This window comes from Salvelinus namaycush, chromosome 5 (genome assembly GCF_016432855.1).
Source record: "Salvelinus namaycush isolate Seneca chromosome 5, SaNama_1.0, whole genome shotgun sequence".
Classification (NCBI taxonomy): Eukaryota; Metazoa; Chordata; class Actinopteri; order Salmoniformes; family Salmonidae; genus Salvelinus; species Salvelinus namaycush.
Genome location: NC_052311.1, coordinates 5780994 through 5797850, shown reverse-complemented (window position 1 = coordinate 5797850; position 16857 = coordinate 5780994). Strand labels below are relative to the sequence as shown.

The following is a 16857-nucleotide window of genomic DNA, read 5'->3' as shown; positions in this document are numbered from 1 at the left end:
CTCTGTGTGAGGAACTGACTCTCTAACCTCCCTGCTCCCTCTCTCTTTCTCTGTGTGAGGAACTGACCCTCCAACCTCCCTGCTCCCTCTCTCTCTCTGTGTGTGAGGAACTGACCCTCCAACCTCCCTGCTCCCTCTCTCTCTCTCTCTGTGTGAGGAACTGACCCTCTAACCTCCCTGCTCCCTCTCGCTCTCTCTCTGTGTGAGGAACTGACCCTCTAACCTCCCTGCTCCCTCTCTCTCTGTGTGAGGAACTGACCCTCCAACCTCCCTGCTCCCTCTCTCTCTCTCTCTGTGTGAGGAACTGACCCTCTAACCTCCCTGCTCCCTCTCCCTCTCTCTCTGTGTGGAAGTGAGCTAGTATAAAATACCACATGGTCAATGAAGCATTATAATGGTATGGAGGGGAACAAGAGAGGTCTTTTAGAGACTGGTATTGTAGATTTATTGGTCTTCCTTCATCCCTGACACACACTGGAATCTACAGGATCCTACAGCTGGGTTGAAATTATTCCTAAAGTTTGTCTGACTGACTGGACTTTAAGCTTTAGTCTGCCTTGTTTGCTGGACCCTCTAGAAACCAATGCTTCATGCTCGCCTTGGTCGATTTGGCAAGCCCTCCTGTGTGTTCAGTCAAATATTTGTGTGGTAGACCTAAATCAACATGAATTTAATTATTAGCTCCAGTGTGAGGAAGTCCCAAGGCTGTAGAGGTAGAGAGGTATTACTTTACAGCAGCTTAAGTCAACTTCTGGGTCGGCATCAAAGCTGCAGCAACTCCCAGTCTCCCTCGCTGGATCTTGAGGGCTTTAAAAGTATTCTGTTTGGCATAAAAGCTGAAGCAGTGTCTGAGGGAAACACCTTGAAATGTGTCTTGTTCCATTTGCCCAAATACTACCCATCAAGGGCAGACAGGGCAGACAAGGCAGACAGGGCAGACAGGGCAGACAGGGCAGACAGCAGAGCTCTGTGCAGTTGGTTAAAATGTGGTCTAGATCCTGTAGCTGGCACCCTGACAGCGTAACTAACCCTGGCAGTGTAATTAACCCTGGCAGTGTAATCTAGTATGTTCCTTATCACTGTTAGCTTGTGTCATCATTATCCTTTTACTAAAACGTATTGGATTTACTTTTGAATAGTTTGATTCATTATTCGTAAATGTGCATAATATTACTAGAAATCATTCATCAGTGATTTTATTGCCTTCAAGTGTAGAATTTCACCAGATATAACAGACTGATATAACAGACCTATCCCCCCGGCACATAGACTACTGTAGCATAGCTACTGGAGGCTGAGATGGGAGGGGTCGGGGAACACTGTGGCCCTGTCTGACGATACTCCTGGACCGGGCCAACCAGGCAGGATATAACCCCACTCACTTTGCCAGAGCACAGCCCCCACACCACTAGAGGGACATCAACAGACCACCAACGTCCTACCCTGAGACAAGGCTGAGTATAGCCCACGAAGATCTCCCCCACTGCACGAGCCCTGGGGGGTGGGGCAAAACCGGACAGGAAGATCACGTCAGGGACTCAACCCACTCAAATCGAGTATAGCCTGGCACGACGTGACGCACCCCTGCTAGGGACGGCATGGAAGAGCACCAGTAAGCCAGTGACTCAGCCCCAGTAATAGGGTCAGAGGAAGACAATCCCAGTTAGCAATGTATTCATCCCTGCTGAAACACTCTGGGTGAGACAGTTGTATTAACAAAAAGCAGTTTTGTCAGAGTTCCCAGTCCAGGGTTCCCAGTCCAAACCAATGACTGAATCTATTGGCTGAGAAACTTTGTTCAGGTCAAACTGAGAATTTCTGTGGTAAAATAGATGTCCTTGCTTTGATACTCTCTACAGTGGATGTCCTCAGTAGGCTAGATGACGTGGCGATGATACTCTCTACAGTGGATGTCCTCAGTAGGCTAGATGACGTGGCTATGAGAAGTTCTACAGTGGATGTCCTCAGAAGGTGAAATATCCATGTATCTAATGGCTGACCCAGGCATTAGCTTGAGGAGCTGATGCAAGTCTTCATGTCTCAGACGAGGGATGGCATTGCATTTGGCACTAATTTGATGACCAATAAATGTATCTCAAAAAATATATTTGTTCACGTGAATTAATCTATTTTCTTTCCATATCATTACTGAATTTGTGGTAAAATAAGATTGACTCCGTTAGCTTTACTTATTTTCGTATTTTCTTTTTTGTGCAAAAGGTTTTCATTCCCCACGCCTATCTTGGCTCACTCCCCACGCCCCTCCCCAGAACTGTTTCCTTCACTATATATTCATGGTCGCATCGTTATCGGACTTGTCTGGAGTGCGGAGGCGGACGGAATAAGGGGAAAAGGTCAAAAATGCAGTACTTAACTTTATTCACTCTGGCGCTCACCTTGATTGCAACGATTTGTTTGGCAAAGTCACCCTATCAATCAGTTCTTCAGCACAGCAGGATAAGAGGCCGACAGCATGGGTAAGGCTGCTAGCTTATTCAAGTGATGATGTGCACTTAGAACGTTCTGCGCTATGCAATTCACAGCAAACATGACTTTTGTTCGTATAATTACGAAGGAGGATTATTGTTTTATGTTAGAAAAATATAGAACCTACAACGCCTACTGATTTTTTAATGGCATACTTTGTTGTGCTTCACAACTGCTTTGTAGTAAAGTGAACAAGTAATTCGATGTGATGGGCAAACTCACAATTGTCTACTGTAATGTGCGCGCCAAAAAATAAAACGCAATGAAATATTCTCTCATCTCTTTTTAGACCCAACGTGTGCGCGATGCAAAAGATACAAGGGACTGACAAGAAATACTTCACCAACTGCAAGCAATGGTACCATCGCAAGATCTGCGGCAAGCAGACGTGAGTGTAATATAAACATGTTATTAACATGCATGTTGGTTTTAATGGTTGACAGTGAGTTGATTTATTATAACGTGCTGCGTCAATATATTTGTATTTTAGCCTACTGGTGTAGACTATAAATCTAGTGTGGATGGATAGGATGCGCTTCATCAGAAAGGATGAGGATCCCAAACTTTCTTTTGTCATTTGTGCTGAGCAGACCATTTCCTTTATTGTTCATTTAGATACGCAAACAATAGATTTCAAGAAGGATTTATGAGTTTTCCACTGGTTTAAATTAGGAATTTTCCTTTCGTGTGGGTTTCATGAAGGAGAACTCCCAACTAAGATTGTCAAGTGAAAACATTAGACCTTCACCTCTATTCTGCTGGAAGCAGCAGGGGTAAGGACGGAGACCAACAGATGTGGGATGTAAACCATAGCATAGATGTACAGTAAATGGCATACAGTGAGAAGGAATTGCTTTGACTTTGAGTTATGCTCAAATTAGTCCCAAACACCAGCTTGCATAAAATCTCCATCTTCAAAGAGTAAGTATGATGAAGGTGACCGTTTTAAAGAGCACATAAGTGAAATTCCTTCCTGAATCAGTAGCCACAACTAGTTACGTCGCGAAACATAATGACTCGCTGTTGTAAAAGTGACATGCAGTGAGGTCTGTTTTCAATCATCTGCTGGGATTGAGGTTGTTATTACAAAACCTTGTTAAGATTGGTTCAGTTGGTAACCAGAATGTTGAAGTGGGAAATGCTTTTTCTTCATCATTTTACGAGAACCTCTCCTGCGGTCATTGGGTTCTGCCAGGACAGTCTGATGCCAGTGTAGATGAGACAGTTCAAAATGGGAGAGAACTTCCCCTTCGGTCGTTGGGTTCTGCCAGGACAGTCTGATGCCAGTGTAGATGAGACAGTTCAAAATGGGAGAGAACTTCCCCTTCGGTCGTTGGGTTCTGCCAGGACAGTCTGATGCCAGTGTAGATGAGACAGTTCAAAATGGGAGAGAACTTCCCCTTCGGTCGTTGGGTTCTGCCAGGACAGTCTGATGCCAGTGTAGATGAGACAGTGCTTGTGTCCCAATTGGCTCCCTATATAGTGCACTACTTTTAACCAGAAACCTATTACTTTTGACCAGGGCCCCTAGGGTTCCATTTGGGATGAATAGTCTGCTATAATGCAAGATGTCCCAACAGTCATGGGAGAGGAAAAATGTTAATGACTTAATGGTCCAAGTAGCCTAGTGGTTAGAGCATTGGGCCAGTAACCGAAAGGTTGCTTGATTGAATCCCAGAGCTGACAAGGTAAAAAATCTGCCGTTCTGCCCCTGAACAAGGCAGTTAACCCGCTGTTCATAGGCCGTCATTGTAAATAAGAATTTGTTCTTAACTGACTTGCCTAGTTAAATATATATATTTTTTTAAATCGTGAATTTCACAGCAGAAAGGCATCCGCATGCCTCCCAGCCGAAAGAGTTTGTGCATATATTATGATGACGTTTCTGTTCGTTTTAGACTTCGGTAAGGTATTTTTTTTGGGGGGGGGGGGTTGTTTCGGGCACACGGCATTTTTTTCTTGAAGCAAGCCCAAGTCAGTAGCCAAGGTATACACCCCTCCGTTGGTGATTCGTCAACAGTAGCGATTCTTCAATAAAGACTTTGTTGTCATTCAACGAGAGACGACTCGTTTTCAATCACATTTTTGCATTTAGAAATACTGCACCAAAAATCTTAGTTAGATGTAAAATTGCGAAATTGACTTAGGAAATGACTCGTCCATGAATCATTGAGTCATCCGCTTTTTTGCTGTATCCTCTTCTCTTTTTGTGACGTTGACATGGACTGGAAGTTTGATAAGTTTCAGTGTTAGTATGGGGAGATAAATAGCAGGGTTAGTTAGGTAGTTAGTTTGGAGGAGAGAAATGCTGGGTTATCTAGGTAGTTAGTTTGGACGAGATAAATAGCTGGGTTAGTTTGGGGGAGATAAAGAGCTGGGTTAGTTAGTTTGGACGATATAAATAGCTGGGTTAGTTAGGTAGTTAGTTTGGGGGAGACAAATAGCTGGGTTAGCTAGGTAATTAGTTTTGGGGAGATAAATAGCTGGCGTTAGCTAGGTAATTAGTTTAGGGGAGATAAATAGCTGGCGTTAGCTAGGTAGTTAGTTTGGGTTAGTTAGGGAGTTAGTTTGGGGGAAACAAATAGCTGGGTTAGCTAGGTAATTAGTTTTGGGGAGATAAATAGCTGGGTTAGCTAGGTAGTTAGTTTGGGTTAGTTAGGGAGTTAGTATGGGGAGATAAATAGCTGGGTTAGTTAGGTAGTTAGTTTTGGGGAGACAAATAGCTGGGTTAGCTAGGTAATTAGTTTGGGGGAGATAAATAGCTGGCGTTAGCTAGGTAATTAGTTTGGGGGAGATAAATAGCTGGCGTTAGCTAGGTAGTTAGTTTGGGGGAGATAAATAGCTGGGTTAGCTAGGTAATTCGTTTTGGGGCGATAAATAGCTGGCGTTAGTTAGGTAATTCGTTTTGGGGAGATAAATAGCTGGCGTTAGCTAGGTAATTAGTTTGGGGGAGATAAATAGCTGGCGTTAGCTAGGTAATTCGTTTTGGGGAGATAAATAGCTGGCGTTAGCTAGGTAATTAGTTTGGGGGAGATAAATAGCTGGCGTTAGCTAGGTAATTAGTTTGGGGAGATAAATAGCTGGCGTTAGCTAGGTAATTAGTTTGGGGGAGATAAATAGCTGGCGTTAGTTAGGTAATTAGTTTGGGGGAGATAAATAGCTGGCGTTAGCTAGGTAATTAGTTTGGGGGAGATAAATAGCTGGGTTAGCTAGGTAATTAGTTTGGGGGAGATAAATAGCTGGGTTAGCTAGGTAATTAGTTTTGGGTTAGTTAGGGAGTTAGTTTGGGGGAAACAAATAGCTGGGTTAGCTAGGTAATTAGTTTTGGGGAGATAAATAGCTGGGTTAGCTAGGTAGTTAGTTTTGGGGAGACAAATAGCTGGGTTAGCTAGGTAATTCGTTTGGGGGAGATAAATAGCTGGCGTTAGCTAGGTAATTAGTTTGGGGGAGATAAATAGCTGGCGTTAGTTAGGTAATTAGTTTTGGGGAGATAAATAGCTGGGTTAGCTAGGTAGTTAGTTTGGGTTAGTTAGGGAGTTAGTATGGGGAGATAAATAGCTGGGTTAGTTGGGTAATTAGTTTGGGGAGATAAATAGCTGGCGTTAGCTAGGTAATTAGTTTGGGGGAGATAAATAGCTGGCGTTAGCTAGGTAATTAGTTTTGGGGAGATAAATAGCTGGGTTAGCTAGGTAGTTAGTTTGGGTTAGTTAGGGAGTTAGTTTGGGGGAAACAAATAACTTGGTTAGCTAGGTAGTTACACAGTAGATCATGGATACCCTGTGTCTCTCTAATCAATCAGTCCGGGTAGTGTTAAATAGCTTGACCACCTCTGAGGGTAAAAGGACAACTCAGGTTACCAACATCAATCTTCCAGATTGGCCCTGTCCTGGACAATGGGCAGTAAAGGCACTGACAGCCTTCCACAGTAGCGGTGGTTTGATCGACGTCAATGTTAACGTCCCTGCAGGGGGCAAGATGCTATTGGTTATTGCTCTGTCTAACATTCCTCTGAGATTGTGTTGTAGGTTTTGTATGGCATGGGAAAGTCATGTGTCGACCAATGCACCATTATACTGCCTTGCCCTGCAGTGCACGGGAATGGGTGTGTTAAGGAAACAGGCATTTGCTATTTGAGATAAGTGGGTCTTGGTGTGTGAGTTGTGTGAGAGAGAGAGTCTTCTGTTCCTGGATTTGTCTTGTTATTTTATCTCCCTTGATGAGTATTGTGAAATTATCTGGATGTTTCCTGTATAATTTTTTAACCACAGACACAAACTTGATGACTATGTAACGGGAGACGTTTGCTGGCGATTCACAACAGTGTTTCTTTCATTGGAAATCTCCTGAAAGTTGAAGAGGAAGTGAAACTTTGCTGTGGGCGCTGGATGTTTTGGAGGAAATGATGGCTTTAGAGGGTACTGTTGAGGGACTTCCGTCCCTAAACACGCACTAATCATTCATAAGGGAGCCATGAAAAATGTTACTTTTTCCATAGCAAGCCAGGCCTAACTGTGTCAATTTGAGAAGGCTGGGACTGGGAGATTGAGAGTTGGGCTCAAAAGGACAAACCTGGGCTCGTGTCAACAAAGGTTTCAAAAAGCTTTTATCTGCTTGGATTTAATTATGTTTCCAGACAGAGACAGACATCCATGGAAAGAGAGAGTCGAGTTAAAATACTATGTAGAACATTTCTAATACTGGTATCCTTTAGCCTGTCTGTAGTGCCGGAGGTGCAGGGGTTTGCCGTTTTGGGACTATTAGATTGGCCTGTTAGACCAGGCAAGCAAAAAACAAATCACAGAACATTTAAAAAAAAATATATTTCAAAAAGGGATGCACCGATATTACATTTTTGTCCGATACCGATAACCGATATTTAAAATTCACGGCCTTTTACGCATTCTAGTACGGTTAAATAGTTAACACACACACACACATGGACGCAGCGGTCTAAGGCACTGCATCTCAGTGCAAGAGGCGTCACTACAGTCCCTGGTTCGAATCCAGGCTGTATCACAACCGGCCGTGATTGGGAGTCCCATAGAGCGGCACACAATTGGCCCAGCGTCGTCCGGGTTTGGCCGGGGTAGACCTTCAATGTAAATAAACATTTGCTCTTCACTGACTTGCCTAGTTAAATAAAGGTTACACACACCACACTGACCAAAACATTATTTTGTTGCCATTTACGTATGTCCCCATTACCAGTAAAACAATCAAAACCTATCTATTTCACTTACTTGCTGTGCTGTTTCGTTGTTCAATTGTTCAGTCGTTTCATTCTCAACCAGGATTTCTTCATACATGTCACACAGTGAAGTTTCAGCTCTGTACGTGGCCTCTCTTCCTCGGTGCGCACTGTCACTGTGTCCGTTTCCATCTTGTCCAGCTGTGTCTGTAACATTTCACGTAAACCCTGTTTCTTGTCTGCATCGAAGTAGCGGTCCTTGTACCTAGCAAATCAAATCAAATGTTATTGGTCACATACACATGGTTAGGATATGTTAATGCAAGTGTGGCGAAATGCTTGTGCTTCTAGTTCCAACAGTGCAGTAATATCTAACAAGTAATCTAACAATTCCCCAACAACTACCTAATACACACAAATCTAACAAGTAATCTAACAATAGCATCGAGCATGGTGGCGACATAGTAAAGAGGCTCCGAGAGAATGCCACCGAATTGCTTGGTCACAGCCTCGAGTACTTTTGTAAGATTTAACCCCACGGTCTGTGTGGGCAGTTTTGTTGAGCAGGCGTTTCCATGACAGAGGGTATCACGTCTGTTGTTGATGAGCTTATTTCTCCAGTCAGTTGTTCGAATGGAGCCAGAAGTGTGTTCATGTTTCAAACATGTTCTCAAATGCCATTGAAATGGCAGCAGCGGTATGAGAACCAGCACATTCTTGAGCATGCAATAGGGCTTTCCTCAGTACTAAATCCTCGTCGACCCACTGTGCTGTCAGACTCAGCATGCTCATGGGGCTGACATCACTGGTCCAAATGTCAGTCGTGAAGCTAATAGCAGCTTATAGATGTACACTTCAACAATACTGTGTAACTCCGGTAGGGCAACATCTGAAAAATAGTGTGTACTGGTGCCCGGCCAGTCGGACGAAAGCCAACATCAGCCACGACAGAGAACGGTTGATTGTCAAGGACAATGAATTCCATTATCTTGGCGTTAATGGATTTCGCCTTTGAGTCGTCTCGCTGATATTTTCTTACTCTTTTCAAATGACTGCTGGACTTGAACTTGTTTAGTTGTTGGAAGTGTGTGCTTAGTATCTTTCTGCTTTTGTTCCGTGTAGCGCTGTATTTTGCGTGGCGTCATTACGCCATCTACCTACGTTATATAGGTATGGCACGTCAGCTTTGACATCGGTTTTGCACATCGGTGTTAAACTAGACATCGGGCCGATGTTGTAATTTTTCGCAAATATCGCCCGATTCCGATATGCTCACGATATATCGTGCATCTCTAATTTCTAATAGTATTTGAACCCAGGTCTGGATGGAGGGCAGTTTTGAACACTGTGGTGTGTAGCAACTTTCATCGTCCTGATCTGAACAATCCCTGTCTGTGTGACTGTGAGTGGCCACTGGGCTTAACAGGTAATGGGTTTGGATGTAGGCCATGGGGACGTGGTGCTGCTGGTGCTAGAGAGGTTACAGGTCACTTGAGGGGAGAACCCATAACTCTGAGTCACCAATAACCCTAACAACACTCCTTAGTTACCTCCCAAAGCCCCACTCTCAACGTCAATGCATTGGTTCTTCTGTTTTCCTCAGCAATCACACTATGTTTTGAAGTAGTAACATTTCACCAACGGTGAATCCCAAAGCTAACTGGTCTATAAAGCTTTATACACGCTTGCTTTTACTACAAATTACTTTTTCTTGTTATTTTGTCTGGGAAAGGAACGTTTTTGTTGTCTATTCTTAATCAATAAAGCAAGAAAAAATGTTGTTTGTTTGTTGATACAGTACCTATGAATATAAAGCCAAAGTGAGAGATGACTGTGTGGGAAATCCAAGTCTGTCTAGCATGCTGATTTCAACATGGAACCCATAAAGTCAAATCGGCCTTCGGTGTCTTCTTTAGTACTTCCTGTATGGTGGACAGCTTGCCTCAACACATAGAAGTCTCAATGTACACAGCGTTTGAATTATACAACCTTACTGTTTATTTTGTCAGAAATCCATGGCTACCATCTTTGTTTATGCTTGCGGAGAACAAATCAAAGTTGAGTTACCATCTGTTTTGATAATCAGTCTGGTCTGGTTTCCTGGCTACTGTGGTTTACAGGGTTTCCCCGTAACCCCCCCCCCCCCAGCGCGCTCTCGCTGAATGTTAGGATTGTCCCCTAACCATGTTTCTGAGCTACCAACTACCCTCTCCCTAGGAGTATAACAGGAGCTGATTGCTCAGATCATTGCCTAGTCTTAACAGCTTTTACAGTATAGTTCATTATGCTTGAAGTGGATTGTGGGGACGGTGTGGTTAACTAGGGTTGACGTAACAAAGTGAGTATAGACTGTGTGTGGCTCAGGTAGTTTTCCATTGACTTTCATCAATGTTAGGACTCAGAGTTGGTCCTTTTTTACATTTTAGTCATTTATCCAGAGTGACTTACAGTTAGTGTGTTCATCTTAAAATAGCTAGGTGTGACAACCACATATCTCAGTCATAGTAAATTGCCTAGTGGTTAGAGCGTTGGGCCAGTAACCGAAAGGTTGCTGGATTGAATCCCCGAGCTGAAAAGGTAAAAATCTGTCGTTCTGCCCCCCTGAGCAAGGCAGTTAACCCACTGTTCCCTGTGCGCTGTGGATGTCGTTTAAGGCAGCCCCCCGCACCTCTCTGATTCAGAGGGGTTGAGTTAAATGTGGAAAACACATTTCAGTTGAAGGCATTCAGTTGTATGACTCGTACATCCCTTTCCTTGACATTTTCCTCAGTAAAGAAGCTATGGGGTGTGTGTGTGTGTGTGGGGTGGGGGGGGGGGGGGGGGGGGGGGGGGTGGGGGGCTACAGCTTGAAGAGAGGGTTTCAGATGTTTTCAGAAGATGGGCAGGTACTCTGCTGAAGAGTTTTGATTGGTCTGAGTGGGATCTGACCTCCCTTGGGAGGGTCAAGAGACCAGAGCTGGAGTACTTGGGTTGGAGTGTAGGGGCTACAAGGGGCTGCAAAATGCCAAATTATTTTTTGTGTAGCATTCCACAGCTTTTGCCTTGTCTTTCTTTGTGTGTTATATATTGTTAATGTTGCCACTGTGTTCCATACTATAACCTATGTGTGCCACTGTTTGATTAGTAATACGAATGTTTACACAATGGACCAGCATCCTTTTAGTCATTTTTCTTGATTTCTGGTTGTATGAAGAACTTGCCACCGAATGTACAATTAAAGTCAGAAGTTTACATACACCTTAGCCAAATACATTTAAACTCAGTTTTTCACAACTCTTGACATTTAATCCTAGTAAAAATTCCCTGTCTTAGGTCAGTTAGGATCACTACTTTTATTTTAAGAATGTGAAATGTCAGAATAATAGTAGAGAATTATTTATTTCAGCTTTTATTTATTTTATCACATTCCCAGTGGGTCAGAAGTTTACATACACTCAATTAGTATTTGGTAGCATTGCCTTTAAATCTTCCACAAGCTTCCCACAATAAGTTGGGTGAATTTTGGCCCATTCCTCCTGACAGAGCTGGTGTAACTGAGTCAGGTTGGTAGGCCTCCTTGCTCGCACACGCTTTTTCAGTTCTGCCCACAAATGTTCTATAGGATTGAGGTCAGGGCTTTGTGATGGCCACTCCAATACCTTGACTTTGTTGTCCTTAAGCCATTTTGCCACAACTTTGGAAGTATGCTTGGGGTCATTGTCCATTTGGAAGACCCATTTGCGACCAAGCTTTAAATTCTTGACTGATGTCTTGAGATGTTGCTTCAATATATCCACATCATTTTTCTCCCTCATGATGCCATCTATTTTGTGAAGTGCACCAGTCCCTCCTGCAGCAAAGCACCCCCACAACATGATGCTGCCACCCCCGTGCTTCACGGTTGGGATGGTGTTCTTCGGCTTGCTAGCCTCCCCCTTTTTCCTCCAAACATAACGATGGTCATTATGGCCAAACAGTTCTATTTTTGTTTCATCAGAACAGAGGACATTTCTCCAAAAAGTACGATCTTTGTCCCCATGTGCAGTTGCAAACCGTAGTCTGGCTTTTTTATGGCGGTTTTGGAGCAGGTGCTTCTTCCTTGCTGAGCGGCCTTTCAGGTTATGTCGATATAGGACTCGTTTTACTGTGGATATAGATACTTTTGTACCTGTTTCCTCCAGCATCTTCACAAGGTCCTTTGCTGTTGTTCTGGGATTGATTTGCACTTTTCGGCACCAAAGTACGTTCATCTCTAGTAGACAGAACGTGTCTCCTTCTTGAGCGGTATGACGGCTGCATGGTCCCATGGTGTTTATACATGCGTACTATTGTTTGTACAGATTAACGTGGCACCTTCTTGCATTTGGAAATTGCACCCAAGGATGAACCAGACTTGTGGAGGTCTACAATTTATTTTTATTTTTATGAGGTCTTGGCTGATTTCTTTTGATTTTCCCATGATGTCAAGCAAGGAGGCACTGAGTTTGAAGGTAGGCCTTGAAATACATCCACAGGTACACCTCCAATTGACTCAAATTATGTCAATTAGCCTATCAGAAGCTTCTAAAGCCATGACATCATTTTCTGGAATTTACCAAGCTGTTTAAAGGCACAGTCAACTTAGTGTATGTAAACTTCTGACCCACTGGAATTGTGATACAGTGAAATAATCTGTCTGTAAACAATTGTTGGAAAAATGACTTGTGTCATGCACAAAGTAGAGGTCCTAACCAACTTGCCAAAACTATAGTTTGTTAACAAGAAATTTGTGGAGTGGTTGAAAAACGAGTTTTAATGACTCCAACCTAAGTGTATGTAAACTTCCAACTTCAACTGTAGCTAGTTAAAAGCTTCCTTTTCGTGGATATAGACCACTTATCTTTTACTTAACATTAAGGTTCACATTTTTATCAGGTAGCTTAGTGGTACACCTTTGCTTTGCTGTTCTCTTTTTGTTTTTACTGGACGGGAGCCTGTGTTTCACTATCGGTCCCTTAGTCCCCTTTTAGGAGTTTCCTTTGGCCAACCCTGGGTCAGTGGATTCCTCTGCTCCCTCTCTCTCTCTCTCTCTGAGGAAATTAGCTTTTATTACCTTCCAGGACCAGCTGAGCCCAGTTTAGATTTATTGTGGAAATATCTTAAATGCACAAAATGGCAGAACTATGTGTATAGCATGTGGTTGAATCATTTATCCTAAGACATATTGCTCAGTCTTTTGTAGCCTGGTCACAGATCTGTTTGTGGCAAGACAACACAAACAATATCTGCGACAAGGCTAGAGTCTTTTGATTTGAAAGGGTCATGAGAAAACTGACCTGTTGTTTTCATCTCTGATTGGCTGTGTGTTCTTATTGGTCGACAGGGTGATCAGCTATGAGTGTTGCCCCGGTTACGAGAAGCTTCCAGGAGAGAAGGGTTGTCCTGCTGGTAAGAAGAAATATGCAAATCGAGTTATAGCTCACTAACTTACTATCCGTATAATGCAACAGCTAGTTATCAATGTGGGAGAATTATTTCTAGACAAGAGGCCTGTCAAACAAAACATGGCATCTCACTTTGGTTGAGAAATATACACCCATCAAGTCGACATTTCATACATTCCCCCATATGACGTTTAAGAGTAATTTTTTCCAGCCCTGCCATTGGTGAACATCTACAACACGCTGGGTATGGTTGGAGCCGCCACCACTAAGATGTACTCAGAGAGGGCTCAGCTGAGGGAGGAGATCGAGGGACCAGGGAGCTTCACCTTTTTCGCTCCCAGCAACCAGGCCTGGGCGGCCCTACCCACTGTGAGTCTCGTCTTCACAGGAGAGGGATACACTGAGAGAAAACCAGAAAAATGAAATATAATTCACCCCAATCCTGTTGCATCTAGAGATATTGTATTATGCTACGTGTTATCCGCCTAACCAACCACACTAGAGTTTCAAAGTTCCTTTTTAGGAGCAGTAGCTATAACCAAGTTCATGTCTTTTTTTAATATATATGTATTCAGACCCCTTGACGTTTTCCTCATTTTGTTATGTTACAATCTTATTCTAAAATTGATTACATTTAATTACATTTTCCTAATCAATCTACACACAATACCCCATCATGACAAAGCAAAAAGTTTTTTTTGTTTTGCGAATGTATCAATAATAAAAAACAGAAATACCTTATTTACATAAGTATTCAGACCCTTTGCTATGAGACTCAAAATTGAGCTCCGTTGCATCCTGTTTCCATTGATCATCCTTGAGATGTTTCTACAACTTGATTAGAGTCCACCTGTGGTAAATTCAATTGATTGGACATGATTTGGAAAGGCACACACCTGTCTATATAAGGTCCCACAGTGCATGTCAGAGCAAAAAACAAGCCATGAGGTCAAAGGAATTGTCCATAGAGCCCGGAGACAGGATTGTGTCGAGGCACAGATCTGGGGAAGGGTACTAAAACATTTCTGCAGCATTGAAAGTCCCCAAGAACACGGTGGCCTCATTCTTAAAATGGAAAACGTTTGTAACCACCAAGACTCTTCCTAGAGCTGGCCGCCCGGCCAAGCTGAGCAATCAGGAAGAAGGGTCTTAGTCAGGGAGATGACCAAGAACCCGATGGTCACTCTGACAGAATTCCAGAGTTCCTCTATGGAGAAGGGAGAACCTTCCAGAAGGACAACCATCTCTGCAGCACTCTACCAATCAGACCTTTATGGTAGAGTGGCCAGACGGAAGCCACTTCTCAGTAAAAGGCACATGAGAGCTCGCTTGGAGTTTACCAAAAGGCACCTAAAGGACTTTCATACCATGAGAAACAAGATTCTCTGGTCTGATGTAACCAAGATTGAACTCTTTGGCCTGAATGCTAAGCGTCACGTCTGGAGGAAACCTGGCACCATCCCAAAGGTGAAGCACGGTGGTGGCAGCATCATGCTGTGGGGATGTTTTTCAGCGGCAGGGACTGGGAGACTAGTCAGGATCGAGAGAAAGACGAACAGAGCAAAATACAGAGATCCTTGATGAAAACCTGCTCCAGAGTGCTCAGTGCTTCAGACTGGGGCGAAGGTTCACTTTCCAACAGGACAACGACCCTAAGCACACAGCCAAGACAACGCAGGAGGGACATCGGGATAAGTCTCTGAATGTCCTTGAGTGGCCCATCCAGAGCCCGGAATTGAACCCGATCGAACATCTCTGGAGCGTCCTGAAAATAGCTGTCGCGTCATTTATACCCAAGAAGACTCAAGGCTGTAATCGCTGCCAAAGGCGCTTCAATAAAGTACTGAGGAAAGTGCCTGAATACTGATGAAATTGTGTTATTTTTAATACATTTGCAAAAAATTCTAAAAACCTGTTTTTGCTTTGTCATTATTGGGTATTGTGTGTAGATTGATGATGGGGGAAAGAACGTTTTAAACCATTTTAGAATAAGGCTGTAACGTAACAAAATGTGGAAAAATTCAAGGTGTCTGAATACTTACCGAATGCACTGTATATACTGAACAAAATATAAACGCTACATGCAACAAAAGTTCATATAAGGAAATCTGTCAATTGAAATAAATTCATTAGGCCCTAATCTATGGATTTCACATGACTGGGAATACAGATATGCATCTGTTGGTCACAGATACCTTTAAAAAAATTTAGGGGCGTGGGTCAGAAAACCAGTCAGTATCTGGTGTGACCACCATTTGTCTCATGCAGCGCAACATCTCCTTCGTGTAGAGTTGATCAGGCTGTTGATTGTGGCATGTGGAATGTTGACCCACTCCTCTTCAATGGTTGTGCGGAGTTGCTGGATATGGGCAGGAACTGGAACATTCTGTCATACACGTCGATCCAGAGCATCCCAAACATGCTCAATGGGTGACATGTCTGGTGAGTATGCAGGCCATGGAAGAACTGGGACATTTTCAGCTTCCAGGAAATGTGTACAGATCCTTGCGACATGGGGCCGTGCATTATCATGCTAAAACATGAGGTGATGGCAGAGGATAAATGGCACAAAAATGGGCCTCAGGATTTCATCACGGTATCTCTGCGCATCCAAATTGCCATCGATAAAATGCAAATGTGTTCGTTGTACGTAGCTTATGCATGCCTATTCCATAACCCTACCTCCGCCATGGGGCACTCTGCTCACAACGTTGACATCATGAAACCGCTCGCCCACACGACACCATACACGTGGTCTGCTGTTGTGAGGTCGGTTGGACATACTGCCAAATTCTCTAAAACAACATTGGATCCGGCTTATGGTAGAGAAATTAACATTCAATTCTCTGGCAACAGCTCTGGTGGACATTCCTGCATTCAGCATACCAATTGCACTCTCCCTCAACTTGAGACATCTGTGGCATTTTGTTCTGTGACAAAACTGCACATTTTAGAGTGGCCTGTTATTGTCCCCAGCACAAGGTGCACCTGTGTAATGATCATGCTGTTTATTCAGCTTCTTGATATGCCACACTTGTCAGGTGGATGGATTATCTTGGCAAAGGAGAAATGCTCACAAACAGGGATGTAAACAAATTTGTGCACAACATTTGAGAGAAATAAACATTTTGTGCGTACGGAACATTTCTGGGATCTTTTATTTCAGCTCATGAAACATGGGACCAACACTTTACATGTTGCATTTATATTTTTTGTTCAGTGTATATTGTTAGCTTGTGACTGATTGTTATTCTGATGAAAATATGACTCTGGTTTTTATGTAGGAAATCCTGGATGCTCTGGTGAGCAACGTGAATATTGAGCTGCTCAACGCACTCCACTACCACATGGTGAACCGCCGTTTGACCTCTGAGGACCTGAAGCATGGATCTGCCTTCCCCTCCATGTACCAAGACTTCAACGTTCACATCCACCACTACCCCAACGGAGTGAGTAGCATCTGTCCAATGTTAATGTTGCATTATATTGGAAGCACAGGCGGTTGGTTACACCTTAATTTGGGGAGGACGGGCTCATAGTAATGGCTGTAATGCTATTGACACATCAAACACAGGGTTTTCCATCTGTTTGATACCATTCCATTCACTTCATTTCGGTCAGCCATCCTGCCCTCACCAGCCTCCTGTGATTGGAAGGTATATGATGTTGTGACCTGGCCTGGGCCCAGATCTGTTTGTGCAATATGACCAAGGAAGTTGGAACCTCTAGAGAGACAAGCTCAACGACAAAAAGACACATGAACAGACATTTCGTCGTCTA

The 16857-nt window shown here is 43.4% G+C and overlaps 1 protein-coding gene across 2 annotated transcripts in view; it reads left to right on the top strand.

The window, feature by feature from the left end:
• The first annotated feature begins 2304 nt into the window (after window positions 1-2304).
• Window positions 2305-16857, top strand: part of LOC120047878 (transforming growth factor-beta-induced protein ig-h3-like) — a 30479-nt gene continuing 15926 nt past the window's right edge. For both annotated transcript variants that reach the window (XM_038993451.1, XM_038993450.1), the window contains exons 1-5: window positions 2305-2477; window positions 2777-2875; window positions 13017-13081; window positions 13289-13446; window positions 16362-16526. In XM_038993451.1, the coding sequence (XP_038849379.1) occupies window positions 2362-2477; window positions 2777-2875; window positions 13017-13081; window positions 13289-13446; window positions 16362-16526 (603 nt within the window). In that variant the 5' untranslated portion in view covers window positions 2305-2361. The remainder of the gene's footprint in view (window positions 2478-2776; window positions 2876-13016; window positions 13082-13288; window positions 13447-16361; window positions 16527-16857) is intronic.